Source organism: Protomyctophum bolini (assembly GCF_963924005.1).
Source record: "Protomyctophum bolini genome assembly, chromosome: 14".
Lineage (NCBI taxonomy): Eukaryota > Metazoa > Chordata > Actinopteri > Myctophiformes > Myctophidae > Protomyctophum > Protomyctophum bolini.
Window position 1 is genome coordinate 21,476,608 of NC_137875.1, and position 15,028 is coordinate 21,491,635.

The 15,028-nt window shown below is 43.6% G+C and overlaps 1 protein-coding gene across 3 annotated transcripts in view; it reads left to right on the plus strand.

Annotated features, from left to right (window-relative positions):
• The window catches only part of macrod2 (mono-ADP ribosylhydrolase 2), a 646,577-nt gene that overhangs the window by 170,900 nt on the left and 460,649 nt on the right, over nucleotides 1-15,028 (plus strand). For all 3 annotated transcript variants that reach the window (XM_080781639.1, XM_080781641.1, XM_080781640.1), the window contains exon 4: nucleotides 3,674-3,703. In XM_080781639.1, coding sequence (XP_080637765.1) covers nucleotides 3,674-3,703 — 30 coding nt within the window. The remainder of the gene's footprint in view (nucleotides 1-3,673; nucleotides 3,704-15,028) is intronic.

Below are 15,028 nucleotides of genomic sequence, written 5' to 3' on the forward strand. Positions count from 1 at the left end.
ATAGCCGATCTACAAGCTCACAATGTGTCTCATTGACGCAGAGTCCCACTTTCGTGGGAGGCCGCATTATTTTGTACAGTAAAAATAACTCAAAATTGTACTTAATAATAATTAAATAGCCTACAGTACTTAAGTAAATGTACTAAGTTACTTTCCACCAGCAGCCATCCCCTCTGACGCAAATGCACAGTAAGATGGCGTCGAGCTGATTAGCATCCACATCTCTTATCGCTGATTAGATGTTGAGTAAACGGAGCGCTCCCTCAGGTAAAGCATTTCCATAATGTCAGGTAATTATAAGCGCCAGGGCCATTAAAGGCACTGATAGAAAGACTCCCCAGGAGGACAGACAACGGGGCGACACACCTTGCTCAAACCGTTCATACTATATTAGCCATACTTAGAAAGGGAACAGTTGCCAAACAAAAGCATACTTTCATCTTTTCATCATCTACTGCCAGTAGATTCAGCATACCAAGCCAAGAACAACATTATTGCCAAGTCTTCAGAGTATTTTTTTATGTTGAACCACAATTCATTTGCGCTTCCAAAGCCTTTATTTTGCATTTAGACGACTGCGTTCATCCACAATGCACTGTGTAACCTGGCCTCGGAGAATGAGGTGTTGTGGGGGGTGGGGGGCGTTGATTGCGGTGATTGACAGGTCACACAACTACATGAACTCTGGGGTAAGAGCAGAGCACACATCTCTGTCATCACAGAAAAACCTGGAAAGGTGCTATTGTAAACATGAATAGGTTCTTAGTACATTCCCGCGTGTGTGTGTGTGTGTGTGTGTGTGTGTGTGTGTGTGTGTGTGTGTGTGTGTGTGTGTGTGTGTGTGTGTGTGTGTGTGTGTGTGTGTGTGTGTGTGTGTGTGTGTGTGTGTGTGTGCGTGTGCGTGCGTGCGCGCGCGCATGTGTGTGATGTTGACTGCATGTGAATACATTGTATGCAACAATAGCACTTGATGAAGCACACATTCTTTGGTTGGAGGGCTTGCTTTGTCCCCGCTCCCACCGTGTGTGTGTGTGTGTGTGTGACTGTGTGTGTGTGTGTGTGTGTGTGTGTGTGCGTGTGTGTGTAATGACACCACAGAAAGGTGCAGAGCTCGGCTGTCCTGCAAAAGCACCCTTTTCATGATTTAATTTCATTTTCATCTGGAAAATATTAGGGTAATAATAACCGTCCACAGCACTTTGCTTCATGATTAGCAGATCCCCCCTGATACTACATGTTCGCCTTCACGCCACACATAGTCTACTTAAGCTTGATTGAAAAACTTTCTGGAGAAAATGATAAGGAATTAATGGGGAACAACATGGTGCTGGCTGATAGTGATGTAGACAGTTCTGGAAATCATTAAAGACACGGGGGAATATGCGATTCCCACGTTGCCCCTTGCGTGAACTGTGTACTTCAAACACATGGGACACCTGCCTCACTCTTCAGTTACACCCAAATTAAAGCCAAGTTGTTTTAATCCCCCCTCTAATCTTTCTCCTGTGGCGTGCTGAGCCACGGCTCTTGCTGACAGAGCAAAGATTGGTTAATTTTTAAAGACATCTTCCTCAGTCTGAATGCGCTGTATGAGTATGACTCTAACCTCGACTAAACCAGTACGCTATAGCTGATGTGGTGGGGTAAAAAAAGGGGTCAACGTAGTCACTAGAACAATACAGGGCCACCTCTCTGTCTATAATGAGTGTTTGCAAACTAAATGGTCCCCCAGGCTGAGAATAGAGTAGATTATATTGTGGATTCTGTTTATAGACATCTTATCTGTGTCACACTCCTCTGTCAAGCCCACCCAAACCCAGGGGGGGGGGGGTTCGCTCTGTGTGAGTGGGAGAAGCGTACTAGCGACGGGGCATTATTACAGAGTTCCCTTTTCCCTTGCAGCAAACACAGTCTATTTATCTTGGTGGTGTGTTTTGTCAAGGGTTCTTTGTTCAGAAACAGTCAGACAACACAGAGCAGTGATAACTGTGGTGGATTCCTCTTGCTGTAAAGCAGTGGACGAGTCATGCTCAGTCAGTATACTGTCCGAGACTGCAGGCCATGGTAATTGCTTTTAATGAGCCACCACATGCTTTATTGAGCTTAACCTCTGTAATGTTGCCAAGCAAGAAATCTGCCAAGGCAGAGTTACTGATTAGGGGTGGGTATTGAAATGAGCTAATGACTGAATCACATCAAATTTAAATTGCTCAGCACTGTAAAATGTGATGATGCTCTCTGTGCCAACTTTTGATACCGGATACATACGTTCAAAATAACCAATAGCGAAACTCTGGAGAAATCTGTCTGGTCCATTGCTCTTCTCACGACCAATCTGCATTATTCAGGCTTATAAACAGCATCACCAATGTTCTTGTATTCAGCTTTTACTTATGATTGACAAAGCTACGCTATGGGTTAATGAGCTAATCTGCATGCTCTACATACCAGGCTACGTAACAGGCACCATGCCAGATACACTAAGTGATTTTTATTTATTTCATTAAGATGCCATACAATGGCAATCATACATGCAAATAGAGAAGTCGTCAAAAACGTGATTAACCACATTCAACCCGGTATCACTATTTTGTATATAATGTAGAGTAATTATAGGCAAAAAATAAATAAAATGTAATTGTGTTGTGAGGCTGTACATATATTTTCGCTGTCCAGTTATGGTTTAAAACAGTGGTTTTCAACCATGGACAAGAGATGCAGTACAAGTCATTTTACACTTGGTTGCATGCTGAAAATAGCAGATCTACAAGCTCACAGCGTGTTGTGAGCTTGTAGATCGGCTATTTTCAGCAAGTGTAAAATCAGCCATTATGACGGCATCAAGGCAATTGATTTTAGTCGACTAAAACTAGACTAACACTAAAACATTCCAGGTGACAAAAATATGACTAAAACTAAATGAAGTTTCATTCCAAAGACTATGACTAAACTAAAATAGAAATTTGCTGCCAAAAACAACAGCAGAAATAACATGACAATGATTTTGTCTCTCCACTTTCTAGCAGTCTTATGCTCCTCCCCTGGCCCTTATTGTCTTTCTCTGCATATATTGATCATGCAAACGATACGGATGCAATTTCACCTGTAATGTGGCAGCAGGTTGTACTTTACCTTTAGTATAAATCCATTTCAGGGTTGTACTTTACCTTTAGTATAAATCCATTTCTGCCACTTGTATTGGTTCGGTGGAAATTTGCTTGCATGCAATGATTTGTTTTGATTTGAATTACTTCAAAAACAAAAAAATATCTTTCTTAGAAGCGCAAATGTGTTTTTTTCCCTGCAGTGTGGCGGTGGCTTCGGGCCAAATACTGTCGCTTCATTCTCATACAGTCTAATGCAGTCAGTGTCCTCCTTTGGACACCACAGGGACACTATGAGTTATTCCAGTTCACTCTGAAAACCAAATGTTTATGGTTTGTCAATGTCAAAGTGTGTCGATTGTGCGGAACAGAAAACAAATCTTTTTCTTTTTTGTTTCCCCGTGAAATGCCCTTCTCTTTTTTTTTTATCCATACAGACTGTCTGGTATCAACATCTAAGTTGAGATGAACATTTCCAGATGAAAACAGGCCTTTTTGGTTTCTCTGCTGCTATCTCTCTTTTTTTACTGCCTGAATATATCAACTAATTTCCATTTCTTTCTTTTCAGCAAACTCCAGTCTTCTGGGAGGAGGCGGAGGTGAGTGGATGCCTTTGTTATACTATAACATAGCACAAAACACACTATATCATGCCCCATCGTTCATTCCAATGGAATGCCAGTGGTATTAATATTAACCACTTTAGCCCCTGCGGCGTCCCTATTTTGGGCAGACACTAGCCGATCTAAAAGCTCACAATGTGTCACCTTGTGACACGTTTGTGAGCTTGTAGATCGGGTATTTCCACTGCACGACTAAGCGTAAGGAAGCAGGGCTCAAGTGGTTAAAGCAATTAAAGTGACACTCATCACATCTGGCATATGGAACATCCGTACACCTCTGTGCGCTAACAGTACAATTCAGTGTGTGTTTCGCCGCCAGCGCCTTTTGTTAAATGTGACTGAATGGCGAGGCCAGCATCGCATCAGAGCTCGGTGCGCTGCAAGCCCAGCCTCGGCCACGGCCAGACATGGTCATTAATTTGCCGCCCTGCCGAAGAATGTTAGTATCAAAACGAATTTGGAGGCGGCCGACCATGGTGTGGGAATAAGAGGGTATATATGGGAACCCCAGGAGAAGACTGCTTGTCCAATCCCCACTGTTTTCTTCCTTTGGAAGTTTGACTTTCACTGTGACATGATTGAAATAATCATTCTTTGTTGAGGGCCGTCAGGGTGGAGTCGGAATGGAAAGGCAACAACTCAGATGTGGAATTTTGATCTTGAATTCTAAAGGGAGTATCAGGTGCTGCAAGGGAATGGCAATGAAATGAGGTCACTGCTCCGAACCCAATTTGTTTATCCACCAGTGTTGTTGTTGTTGTTGTTTCATAGCTCAGCGAGATGCTGTGTGCACTGCAGCATTTATGATTTTCCTGCTCTTAATTCAAAGAATGTTTTTGGCCATAATATACAGTACTGTACATGCTGGCCAAAAACATGCTGTATTATTATGAACTGGTGGCCACCAATATGTTGGAAATGGCAACAATTAATCATCGGTACAGTTAGTACACAAGCATTTAGGCACAATTATAATAATTCTAATAACTAGTTCATACCTGTGGATGTGTGCATCTGCACACTCACAAGTATTTGCAGTATTACAACTTGGTCATTTACCTGACATTGAGTCCATGCTTACATTGTTTCTGTTATTAGCTTGTGCTAATAACACAACGTTCATTCCAACATTGCACTTGTGAATGAACCATCTGTGTGAGCGCTATATGGACATGATATCCAAAGCACACATTTATGTGTACGTTGCGAATAAACGCTCCTCTGTGCGCACTGCGAGTGATATGGATTGGATATGATATCCAAACCCGTGCTCATAAAACACATTCTGTGCACCTGGCTCCAAAATCAAGGTCCTTTAGAACCACAACGCTGTCGCTACAACTGAACAGAACAGATCCCATATAAGCGTGGAGGACCGTAACCATGACAACAGAACAGATCCCATAGCCTGGAGGGCCGTAACCTTGGCAACAGAATAGATCCCATAGACTGGGGGGACTGTAACGTGACAACAGAGCTTCATTTTGCATGTTACAATCATACGACATGGATAATTGCGAATGCAGTGAGCACTTACTATGAGACCTAGCAGATCATGTCTGTCTGTCTGTCTGTCTGTCTGTCTGTCTGTCTGTCTGTCTGTCTGTCTGTCTGTCTGTCTGTCTGTCTGTGTGTGTCCGTGTGTCCCCCCTTTGTGCCCATATATGGAGCTGAGTGATGTGTCTGTCTGTCCCGCTTTTGTGCCCATATATGGAGCTGAGTGATTTGTGTCACCATGACTCAGCCATAACCATATTAGGAGTCCCCAAAGCAGCTATACGTCCAAAACCCAAATTTGTACGAGCTGCGTTCGCTTCCCGCGTTTGCGCGTCTTACTGGTGATACACCTTCATGTGGTCCCGGCACATGACCCCATTACAGTCTCTATTATGTCACATGACCCCATTACAGTCTCTATTATGTCACATGACCCCATTACAGTCTCTATTATGTCACATGACCCCATTACAGTCTCTATTATGTCACATGACCCCATTACAGTCTCTATTATGTCACATGACCCCATTACAGTCTCTATTATGACACATGACCCCATTACAGTCTCTATTATGTCACCCCATTACAGTCTCTATTATGTCACATGACCCCATTACAGTCTCTATTATGTCACATGACCCCATTACAGTCTCTATTATGTCACATGACCCCATTACAGTCTCTATAATGTCAAAGCTCTGTTCACATCTAATCACGCTGCCCTGGAGTGGCCCTCATCTTATCTGACGCATGGGTAAAATGTCCTACAGACTTAACCATCCAAAGCACTGTTGCATCGCAGCGCGGCCTCCAGATCTTTATCAGTGACATGGAGTAGACCCTCAGCACACTGATCACAGCCATCTAAAGAGCTTCTCTGATTGAGATCAGAGGTCACAAGACATGCGTCTCGGTAACCAAGATCAGTCTCTGGGTGAAGCACCTGCCCATTGACGTCTAATGTCCCACGACGACACACTAGGCCTTTCTGATTGGGATCCATCTCTGCCTCCATTCACTCTCCTTGAGAAACACAAAAAGCAATTTTCTCTGCCTTTTATGTTTTCATGATTGTTATTTTTTGGGCAAATTGTCTTTTTTTTCCTTCTTTGCAAAAAGTCTTAAATCTCAGGCGGCGCGGGCATGTTGATTGATCCAATTTCTCCTTCGACAGGAAATGGTGGCCCGAGTATTAGGTTTAAACTGCACGGCAACGGCGCGGCAATAACAGATGTCAAGTTGAGTTTGTGTGGATATTAGATAGCAATACAGGCCCCCCTCTATTACCATATGTTGAAAACATTTCACTTCAATGTGGACTGCCACGGGACTAAATAAGCCTAGAGGGATTTTAATTGCAGCCCGTGTCATATTTGGAATGAAAACCTATTCATTCTTAATTGACTTCCTGTGTTCCTACTGCTGTCAATTTACTGGCACACACGGGGAGGCCAATTAACCTTGCAGTAATAAAGTCTCTCTGCATTGTGTACACATTGACCATGAAGGCTCTATGGGATGTCACTGTATGTAAATTAAATATTGTGTGAGCCTAGATACTATATAGCCTTTATACAGTGTATACTGTATGACCTGTGAGCCTTTTTCTTTTCTTTGGCTCTGCTAATGGGATTTCACTGTATGTAAAGTATACTGTATATTGTGTGAGCCTATAGATACTAGGCTTGTGTGTGTGTGTGTGTGTGTGTGTGTGTGTGTGTGTGTGTGTGTGTGTGTGTGTGTGTGGGTGTGTGTGTGTGTGTGCGTGCGCGTGCGTGCGTGTGCGAGACGTGTGACCCTTTATCCTTTCCATGGCTCTACTAAAGGATTAGATATAGCAGAAACCATGCAGTATCCACTGCAGACCATGACAATGTTTCCATGAGAGAATGTCACCCCGCCCCTCCCCCTACACGTCCTTTACGCCAAAAACAAAGCTCTCCATCATCTGTCTTGTATCTGTGTGAGGCCGACGTGCAATGGAGCTTTTATCTGCCAGTGTCTTTATCACTCGAAGGTGGTGGCTAAACCTGCAAAGCTGTTTTCCCCTTTGCTCTGCACTCTCTCTGCTCTCCTCCTCTCCTCCTATCTTGTGGTTTTGGTATGTGAGGACCTCCGGCCCCCGGTGGTGCATGGTGTGGATCGATGTGGAGATGCAGCTCTCATATAGAGGGCCCTCCTTATCTCCCTGCTGTCTTCTGTCTCGGGGGCGGTGCAGACTGCAGAGGGAGAGAGAGGGGCAGCCTCACAACAGGATGATCCATCATGCCTGCCCCGGCTCCCCTCCTCACACACCTGAGCTAGTGGTGGGGGGAAAGTACTTGTTACTTAAGTAAAAGTATCAATACTGCAATGTAGATGTACTCTGTTGCAATAGAAGTGCAAGTAAAAGTGAAACAGTGAAAGTGAAAGTATACAAAGGTATCGGCATCAAAGTGTACTTAAAGTACTAAAAGTAAAAGTACTCATATTGCGAGTAAAAAGTACAATATTTGCCTCTGAGATGTAGCGGGGTAGAAGTAAAAGTACTGACAATTTAACATACTCAAGTAAAGTACAGATACCTCAAAATTGCACTCAAGTACAGTACTTAAGTAAATATACTTTACTTAGTTACTTTCCACCACTGCACCTGAGCCATGTTTAGCTCTCTCGCCCTGTTGAAGATGGGCTTCCTCCCGCAAAACAGCACGGACGTGGGATAAACTCTTCCTATACTACTATAAACAGCACGGACGTGGGATAAACTCTTCCTATACTACTATAAACAGCACAGACGTGGGATAAACTCTTCCTATACTATACTATAAACAGCACGGACGTGGGATAAACTCTTCCTATACTACTATAAACAGCACGGACGTGGGATAAACTCTTCCTATACTACTATAAACAGCACGGACGTGGGATAAACTCTTCCTATACTAATATAAACAGCACGGACGTGGGATAAACTCTTCCTATACTACTATAAACAGCACGGACGTGGGATAAACTCTTCCCTATATACTACTATAAACAGCACGGACGTGGGATAAACTCTTCCTATACTACTATAAACAGCACGGACGTGGGATAAACTCTTCCTATACTACTATAAACAGCACGGACGTGGGATAAACTCTTCCTATACTACTATAAACAGCACGGACGTGGGATAAACTCTTCCTATACTACTATAAACAGCACGGACGTGGGATAAACTCTTCCTATACTACTATAAACAGCACGGACGTGGGATAAACTCTTCCTATACTACTATAAACAGCACGGACGTGGGATAAACTCTTCCTATACTACTATAAACAGCACGGACGTGGGATAAACTCTTCCTATACTACTATAAACAGCACGGACGTGGGATAAACTCTTTCTATACTACTATAAACAGCACGGACGTGGGATAAACTCTTCCCTATACTACTATAAACAGCACGGACGTGGGATAAACTCTTCCCTATATACTACTCGGCTGCACGGAAAAGTTATGTTGGCTGCGTTGTAAAGTTACTATACCACCCACACACTTTGAACAGCTTCCACTGGCTTTGCTCGGCTGTGGGGGGAATTTATGTTTTTGTCACAATACCTTATAGGTGTGGGTGTCTCTGAAAATAAACCACTCTATATTAGGTATGGCTCCTCATTAATCCGAGTGAGATATGTGGTCTTTGCTAAGTAGCCAAATTTGTTATGGGTGATTCGTCAGAGGGCTTGGGGAAGTGTGGCATTTTGTCTGAAAATAAGTTTAATTCCAACATGGATTTCAACAAGAAAATGACTCATAACTGTCATAACTGCCAGGTGCAACAAGCTCTTGTAGCGCCACTTTTCATTTGTTTCCGACGTTACTTTGTTGGTTCACTCACTGTGTTTCGTTATGGTTGTCCTCTAGCTCCTGCAGTTAGCTCATAGAATTAGCTGCTGTTGCCACTCGCTCCGCATTGTCTCATTCAGAGTATGGTTTTTTATGCCATTCAGACTCCCATTGGCTAGGAGGAAGCTAGGTCACTAGTAAGGTCGCTAGGAGGCAGCCAATCATGACTAGGTCGCTAGTAAGGTTGCTAGGAGGCAGCCAATCATGACTAGGTCGTGTTTAGAGTCAGTAGTGGTGCGTGCAAATGTAGCCCGGGCTGCTTCGTACCTCGCAAAAACAACGAATAATAGTTTGGCTGAACTCTTGTCTTGCACTAAACCTACATTTCTGCACTCTGAAATTATAAACGATATAACCAACTGGACCCTTATGGGTCCACTTGGTTACATCTGTGCATTCCCAGAGTTAAACGAGCGCTGAGGATTTCACAGTGTAGTAAAACCATGAAGTGCTTGCATTTCCATTTCCAAAGTTCATGGGAAGATACTTGCCCTTTTAAGACCGGCCCCATTGAAATCTGTTGATTACACGAAAGGGAATTGCCTCTGAGTTTAGTCTGCCTTATTACAGTACACAACGGGGTTAACCAAAATAGCACTGTTATCTGCATTAGGCATACAGTCTCTGTGGGACACGGCCCGTGCACAGTGCACACACGTTGAGGCAAATAACAATGATCCCTGATAATAGCACATGAAATGAGGCCTTTGCGAATAGAGGGCAATTATGAGCGTTACAAGGCGCAGGCTCGTGTGTGATGTGTGTCACCACGTATGGCTGGGCCGTCGGCGCGGTCCCGAAACAATAGACTGAATGTAAACATTATGTAGTCAATGTAGCCTCTCTCTTCCCATTTCTTTGTCCCCTCGCCCTGTGGCACGTGTGTATGCACGCGTCGCATGTGCATGTCGTCACGTCGTAGTACTCATACCACACACACACACACACACACACACACACGCATTTTTGTGTTGATGGAGAGCGCGATAGAGAGAGAGAGAGAGAGCCACTCGGGCTTTGATGTCTTCATCGAAGAGGGGAACTGGCTCATTAGCATTCTAACCAGAGCTGTTGCACATTTAGCACTGGGATTTAACCATACCACCCAAACAAGCCGGGTTAGGATAGGCTGGGCCTTCTATCCTCACTTCAATCAACCAGGATGGTGCATGCACACTTGTTTCTGCCATTGTTTCAGCCAATGGTGTGCTGCTAGCATTCGCCATTAGAAGAGAAGAACTCACTGTGGCCTTTGTGATTGCTTACATAACAAATGGCGGCCTAGAGGGATGCATAGCTCAGCCATGTGGCGCATCGCCAGATGTCCATGTTGTCCTTTATCTTTCACCACAAAATTGCGCCATATCCCCGATATTGAGAAAGAGATCTAATCTATGTGGTGTGTTTTGATTTGCCAATGATACAGTGCATTGACTCATTGTGGACACTGTCACATACACAGACAGCCTCATTACATTAGTTTCAGCTCAACTAATAAAGGCCATTGCCTGAATGCTCCCATCTGACTCTATCCCCCATACCCTAAACAGTGCATTTCCTCAAGGACCAACCCATTCTAATACAGTATATGGGAATAGTTTAGCTTGCATTGGTTGTGTCCGGCAGGGGTGGACGGTGTTCAAGGACCAACACTTTCTAGTATATGGGAATAATTTAGCTTGCGTTGGTTGTGTCCGGCAGTGGTGGGCGGTGTTCATGACATTTCCTACACGGCAGCTAAAGACATGTTATAGTCGTCACAACAAGACCAGGAAATGCACAGCGATGCACCAATCAGTTAAATATGTTTTTTTCCTGGCTTTGACCTTTTGAGGTGAAATTAGGTCTCCCTGCGTTAAATGTCGTGCTTACCCAGGAGCAGAGCTTGCCTTTCCAGCATATTGCTACAAGCTATAGTGAAATCATATATATTATTATGCCCAAACGTGATATGGGCAGCAGCAGCAGATCAGGGGGTATATCCAATTGGTATCCAATGTGTCAACGTGCGTGCGTGCGTGCACATGGGGAATATTCATTGTAAAGCACCTTGGAGAAAGTTGCTATAGAAATGCACCATTTACCATTCATGATATCAGCATATAGTGAAAAATGGTGACTATTATGCAACAGGAAAATACTGCTGACACAACGGTTTTCCAGCAAGCAACAACAGACTCGTGTTTAGCCAAAATTAAATTTGTTCCAGATTTCATCGTTGCATCAGCAACTTTGTCCTGATCAATGTCTTTGGTTACTTGTCTCTCGATAAAGAGGAGCGCATTGTGAGGGACGCTCCTCGCGGGCGAGTACGGTACATTTTTTAAACGAGATTGCTATCTCCTCAATAGTCTTGCGTAGGCAGATCTCCATCTGGTTACAGCATTATCTCCACACAGACCAATATGTTCATAGAGATAAGATATGGCTCTTTTTCTTTGAAGACCACATGATGGTAAAATGCCTGGGTAATGCACCATCTCTAGATCATTTTAACCACATTAACCCTGGCATCTCTATTCTCAGAAAATATCCTAGGCCAGTGGTTTTCAACCCTTTTCATATCAAGGGCAGGCCCATTTTGTATTGGGTTACATCACCATTCATGCGATTTAGCCTCTCAGACCAAAAAACGTTGGACAAATTCCATGCTGTATTGATGTTGGTACTCTGCCATAGGAGAGATAACAGGCAAACATTGAATTGTGTCGATTTCTTGTAAATTAAGTAATGCAGATGTTTAACAATAATATATAATAACTATTGAGAGCGTAACATGAAACCAAATTTGGTTTCATGTCACGCTCTCAACAGTTAAATATCTATAAGGGTCCATTTGGTTACCAACTCTCCATCATTTAGCTGAGGACCACCTGGAACCCCCTGGAGGACCACTGTCCTAGTGTCCTAGGACTTTGTGTTTCATTTATACATGCGGGTGTTGCACTGCAACAACTGCTGATCTCCTAGCTCACTGCGCGTCGCTATGCAACACGTGAGCTATTTTGGACTGGATGCGCTGCGGTGCATTCAAACCCCTAGACTCTGCAACAGCGGAGCGAGTACTTTACCCTTTGTGCCACTTGAGTGCCCGTTGGTTGGTGGTGCTTATGTTATGGTTATGGTCAATATACACAGTATGCAAGCTCTGCATCAGTGGCTAAAGTGCAGTACGCACTAAACGTTTATTTTTGTTATCGTTCACGGCGTGTCAGACATGTCAGACAATCCGATTTAGAATGGACTAAATCCTTGCAGTTTCTTTCTCTTGAGACTGTCCACACTACACGTTCTTTGACATTCCCCCGACGTATTCACGCCGGGGGACACAAAACATTTAGTGTAATCGGGGACGGGGGTGGAGAAGGGCCATTCAATAATGGCGGCTGCAGAAGCATTGGGTGTGACGATAGCAATGCTGAAAACTAGGAAAAAGACATTCTGGACACGTTGCTGGATGACCATGAAGCGGAGAGCAAAACGCCACGTGTCCTTGACTTGGTCGAGGGCGGCAAAGAGCTGCAATTCTATTGGTCATTGCAGTTGTCATCGCAATGAAATGAAATGTAATGTTCATTAATATGCTCTGTCCAGTCCAAATAATCCAATAAAGTAAAGTAGGGTCATAGGGGATGTCAGGAAAATGTCTAAATAAATATCATTTTTAATATTGATGACGTGTTGTCGTGGGCATCACACTACAAGAGATGATCAACCGGGCTTAAAGACTGCGTAGTGCATACATGGCTTTACTCCTTTCACACCAGCAGAGGTTACACCAGCTCTGACTGCAACAACACAGGGAGTGCAGGTTTTTAAAACATTGAACATATATCTCTAGTTTGGGCCGATGTTTTGGTAAAACCTTTATCGGGGATGCTTAAGTGCTTCGCTTTGCTTATCTCCGTCTCCATTTGTCATGCAAAGTGCTCTGCTTTATTTCTCCAGTCACCCACCAGGTGAACCATTATCCTTATGTCTGGGCCGTGCCTGGGGCTTGTTTATTGGAGAGATTGGAACGAAGACATGGTGGTCTGAGAGAGAGAGAGAGAGAGAGAGAGAGAGAGAGAGATACGTGGGAGGTGCAGTGGAGATAGTCTCTTGGTGTGGCATGATCTTTTTTTCTTTCCATCACAGTCACGCCATCTCCACAAAAGTCTCTCGTGAGACTAATGACTGAGAGATCACTTGCTTCTCTCATAACTTGTGTATTACTGACTGCCAGCACACGGTTCACAGATGGTCGTACCAAACATTAGCATAACTTATGAGTATGACAGAGATAATGTTTATTTCCCTTGTGGTGTGTGTGTGTGTGTGTGTGTGTGTGTGTGTGTGTGTTACCCTAAATCATGCTAAATGATGAGTTGCTAATGTTAAGTTTCTTCAACGCATGCAACGCCCCGTGTGGATTGACTTCTCTGATCATTTATTAGGCCGCAGTTTGAGTTGACTCTTTGATCACCTTGTGTTTGCTTTCATGTGTCATCCTGGCTGTTTAGAATCCTATCTATAATAGTCATCAAGGGTGGTTGAGACGGCACTGTGAAACGTCACTTTGTTCTGGGAAGGTGCTTTCACAACACAAAATACTGTGCCAGTGTTGATTTGGTCGACTAATACTATGACAAAAAAATATTATTTTTTCACTCATGGAATCTAAATGATAACTAGGTTCTGATGACTAAAACTAAGACTAAATATATTGACAATTTCGTCAACAAATAAAAACTAGGACAAAAGCAACACTGTGCATACGTTCACTGGCTTTTCAGACGTAAGTAGAGTTTTCACTCTTTTCACGCCATCGGCCAAAGTTTAGAGTTTCCTTTCATATTAACCTCTTTCAACCCGGTGTCCCCATTTTAGGATTTGTTTACATGTTTTAATCATTTTCAAACTCTTTCCAATTTTATCCAAAGATTCTGAGAAAAGCAATTTAAAAGCAATTCTAAATTCACAGAATATCTGCGCACAGCACCCGTTGTGAGATTGTACATCACGGTTACCTTCAGTGCGTGACACCGTCGTACGACAAAACATGATTGGGGCGGCGGTGGCTCAGGGGTAGAGTGCCTGGATGGGAACCGCAAGGTTGCCAGTTCGAACCCGGGCTCCCCCAGAGTTACTGTCGAAGTGTCCTTGAGCAAGGCACTGAACCCCTAATTGCTCCCGATGTGCTAGTTGGTGCCTTGCATGGTTTCCGCTGCCATCGGTGTGTGAATGGGTGAATGTAATGCACAATCTATGTAAAGCGCCTTGGATAAAGGCGCTATATAAATGCACCATTTACCATTTATGATTTGTACTTAGCTTAACCACTTAAACCGGGGTCCCTCAGGGCTCTATTCTAGTGTCTTTTCCATTTTCTGTTATTGTGGGGAAAGCTTTTGCTGATCAACAAGCTCACAGCGTTGTGTGTTGTACTTGTGATCTTGTCAATCTGCTATTTCCTGCGAAAGCTTTCCCCACAATAAGGATGCTGGGGTTTAAAGTGGTTAAGCCTGAACTCTTGTTCATTTCTTGATAGTATTCATTATTTTACAACCTACATGATATACACAAAACCACGTATATAACACCCCCAGGGGTCCTTGAGGGAGTCCCAGGTGGTCCCCAGCTAAATGATATAGTTTGGAACCAAATGGACCTGTTAGGGACCGGGTGTACAAATAGGGTCCATTTGTACACTCTCAGAGTTAAATTAACACTGATTTTACAATATAAATTGGTGGTCCCAGAGATTTCATTAAATTGGGTTCCGTAGACTAATGCATGTCAAACTGGGGGTCCTTGAAATTAAACGGGTTGAGAATCACTAGAGCCGTAAAAATGAGGGTTCCATATGTTGTCACATGGGGGTCCGCAGACTATCATAAGTGTCAATTTGGGGGTCCTTGACATGACAAAGTTTGGGGAACCACTGA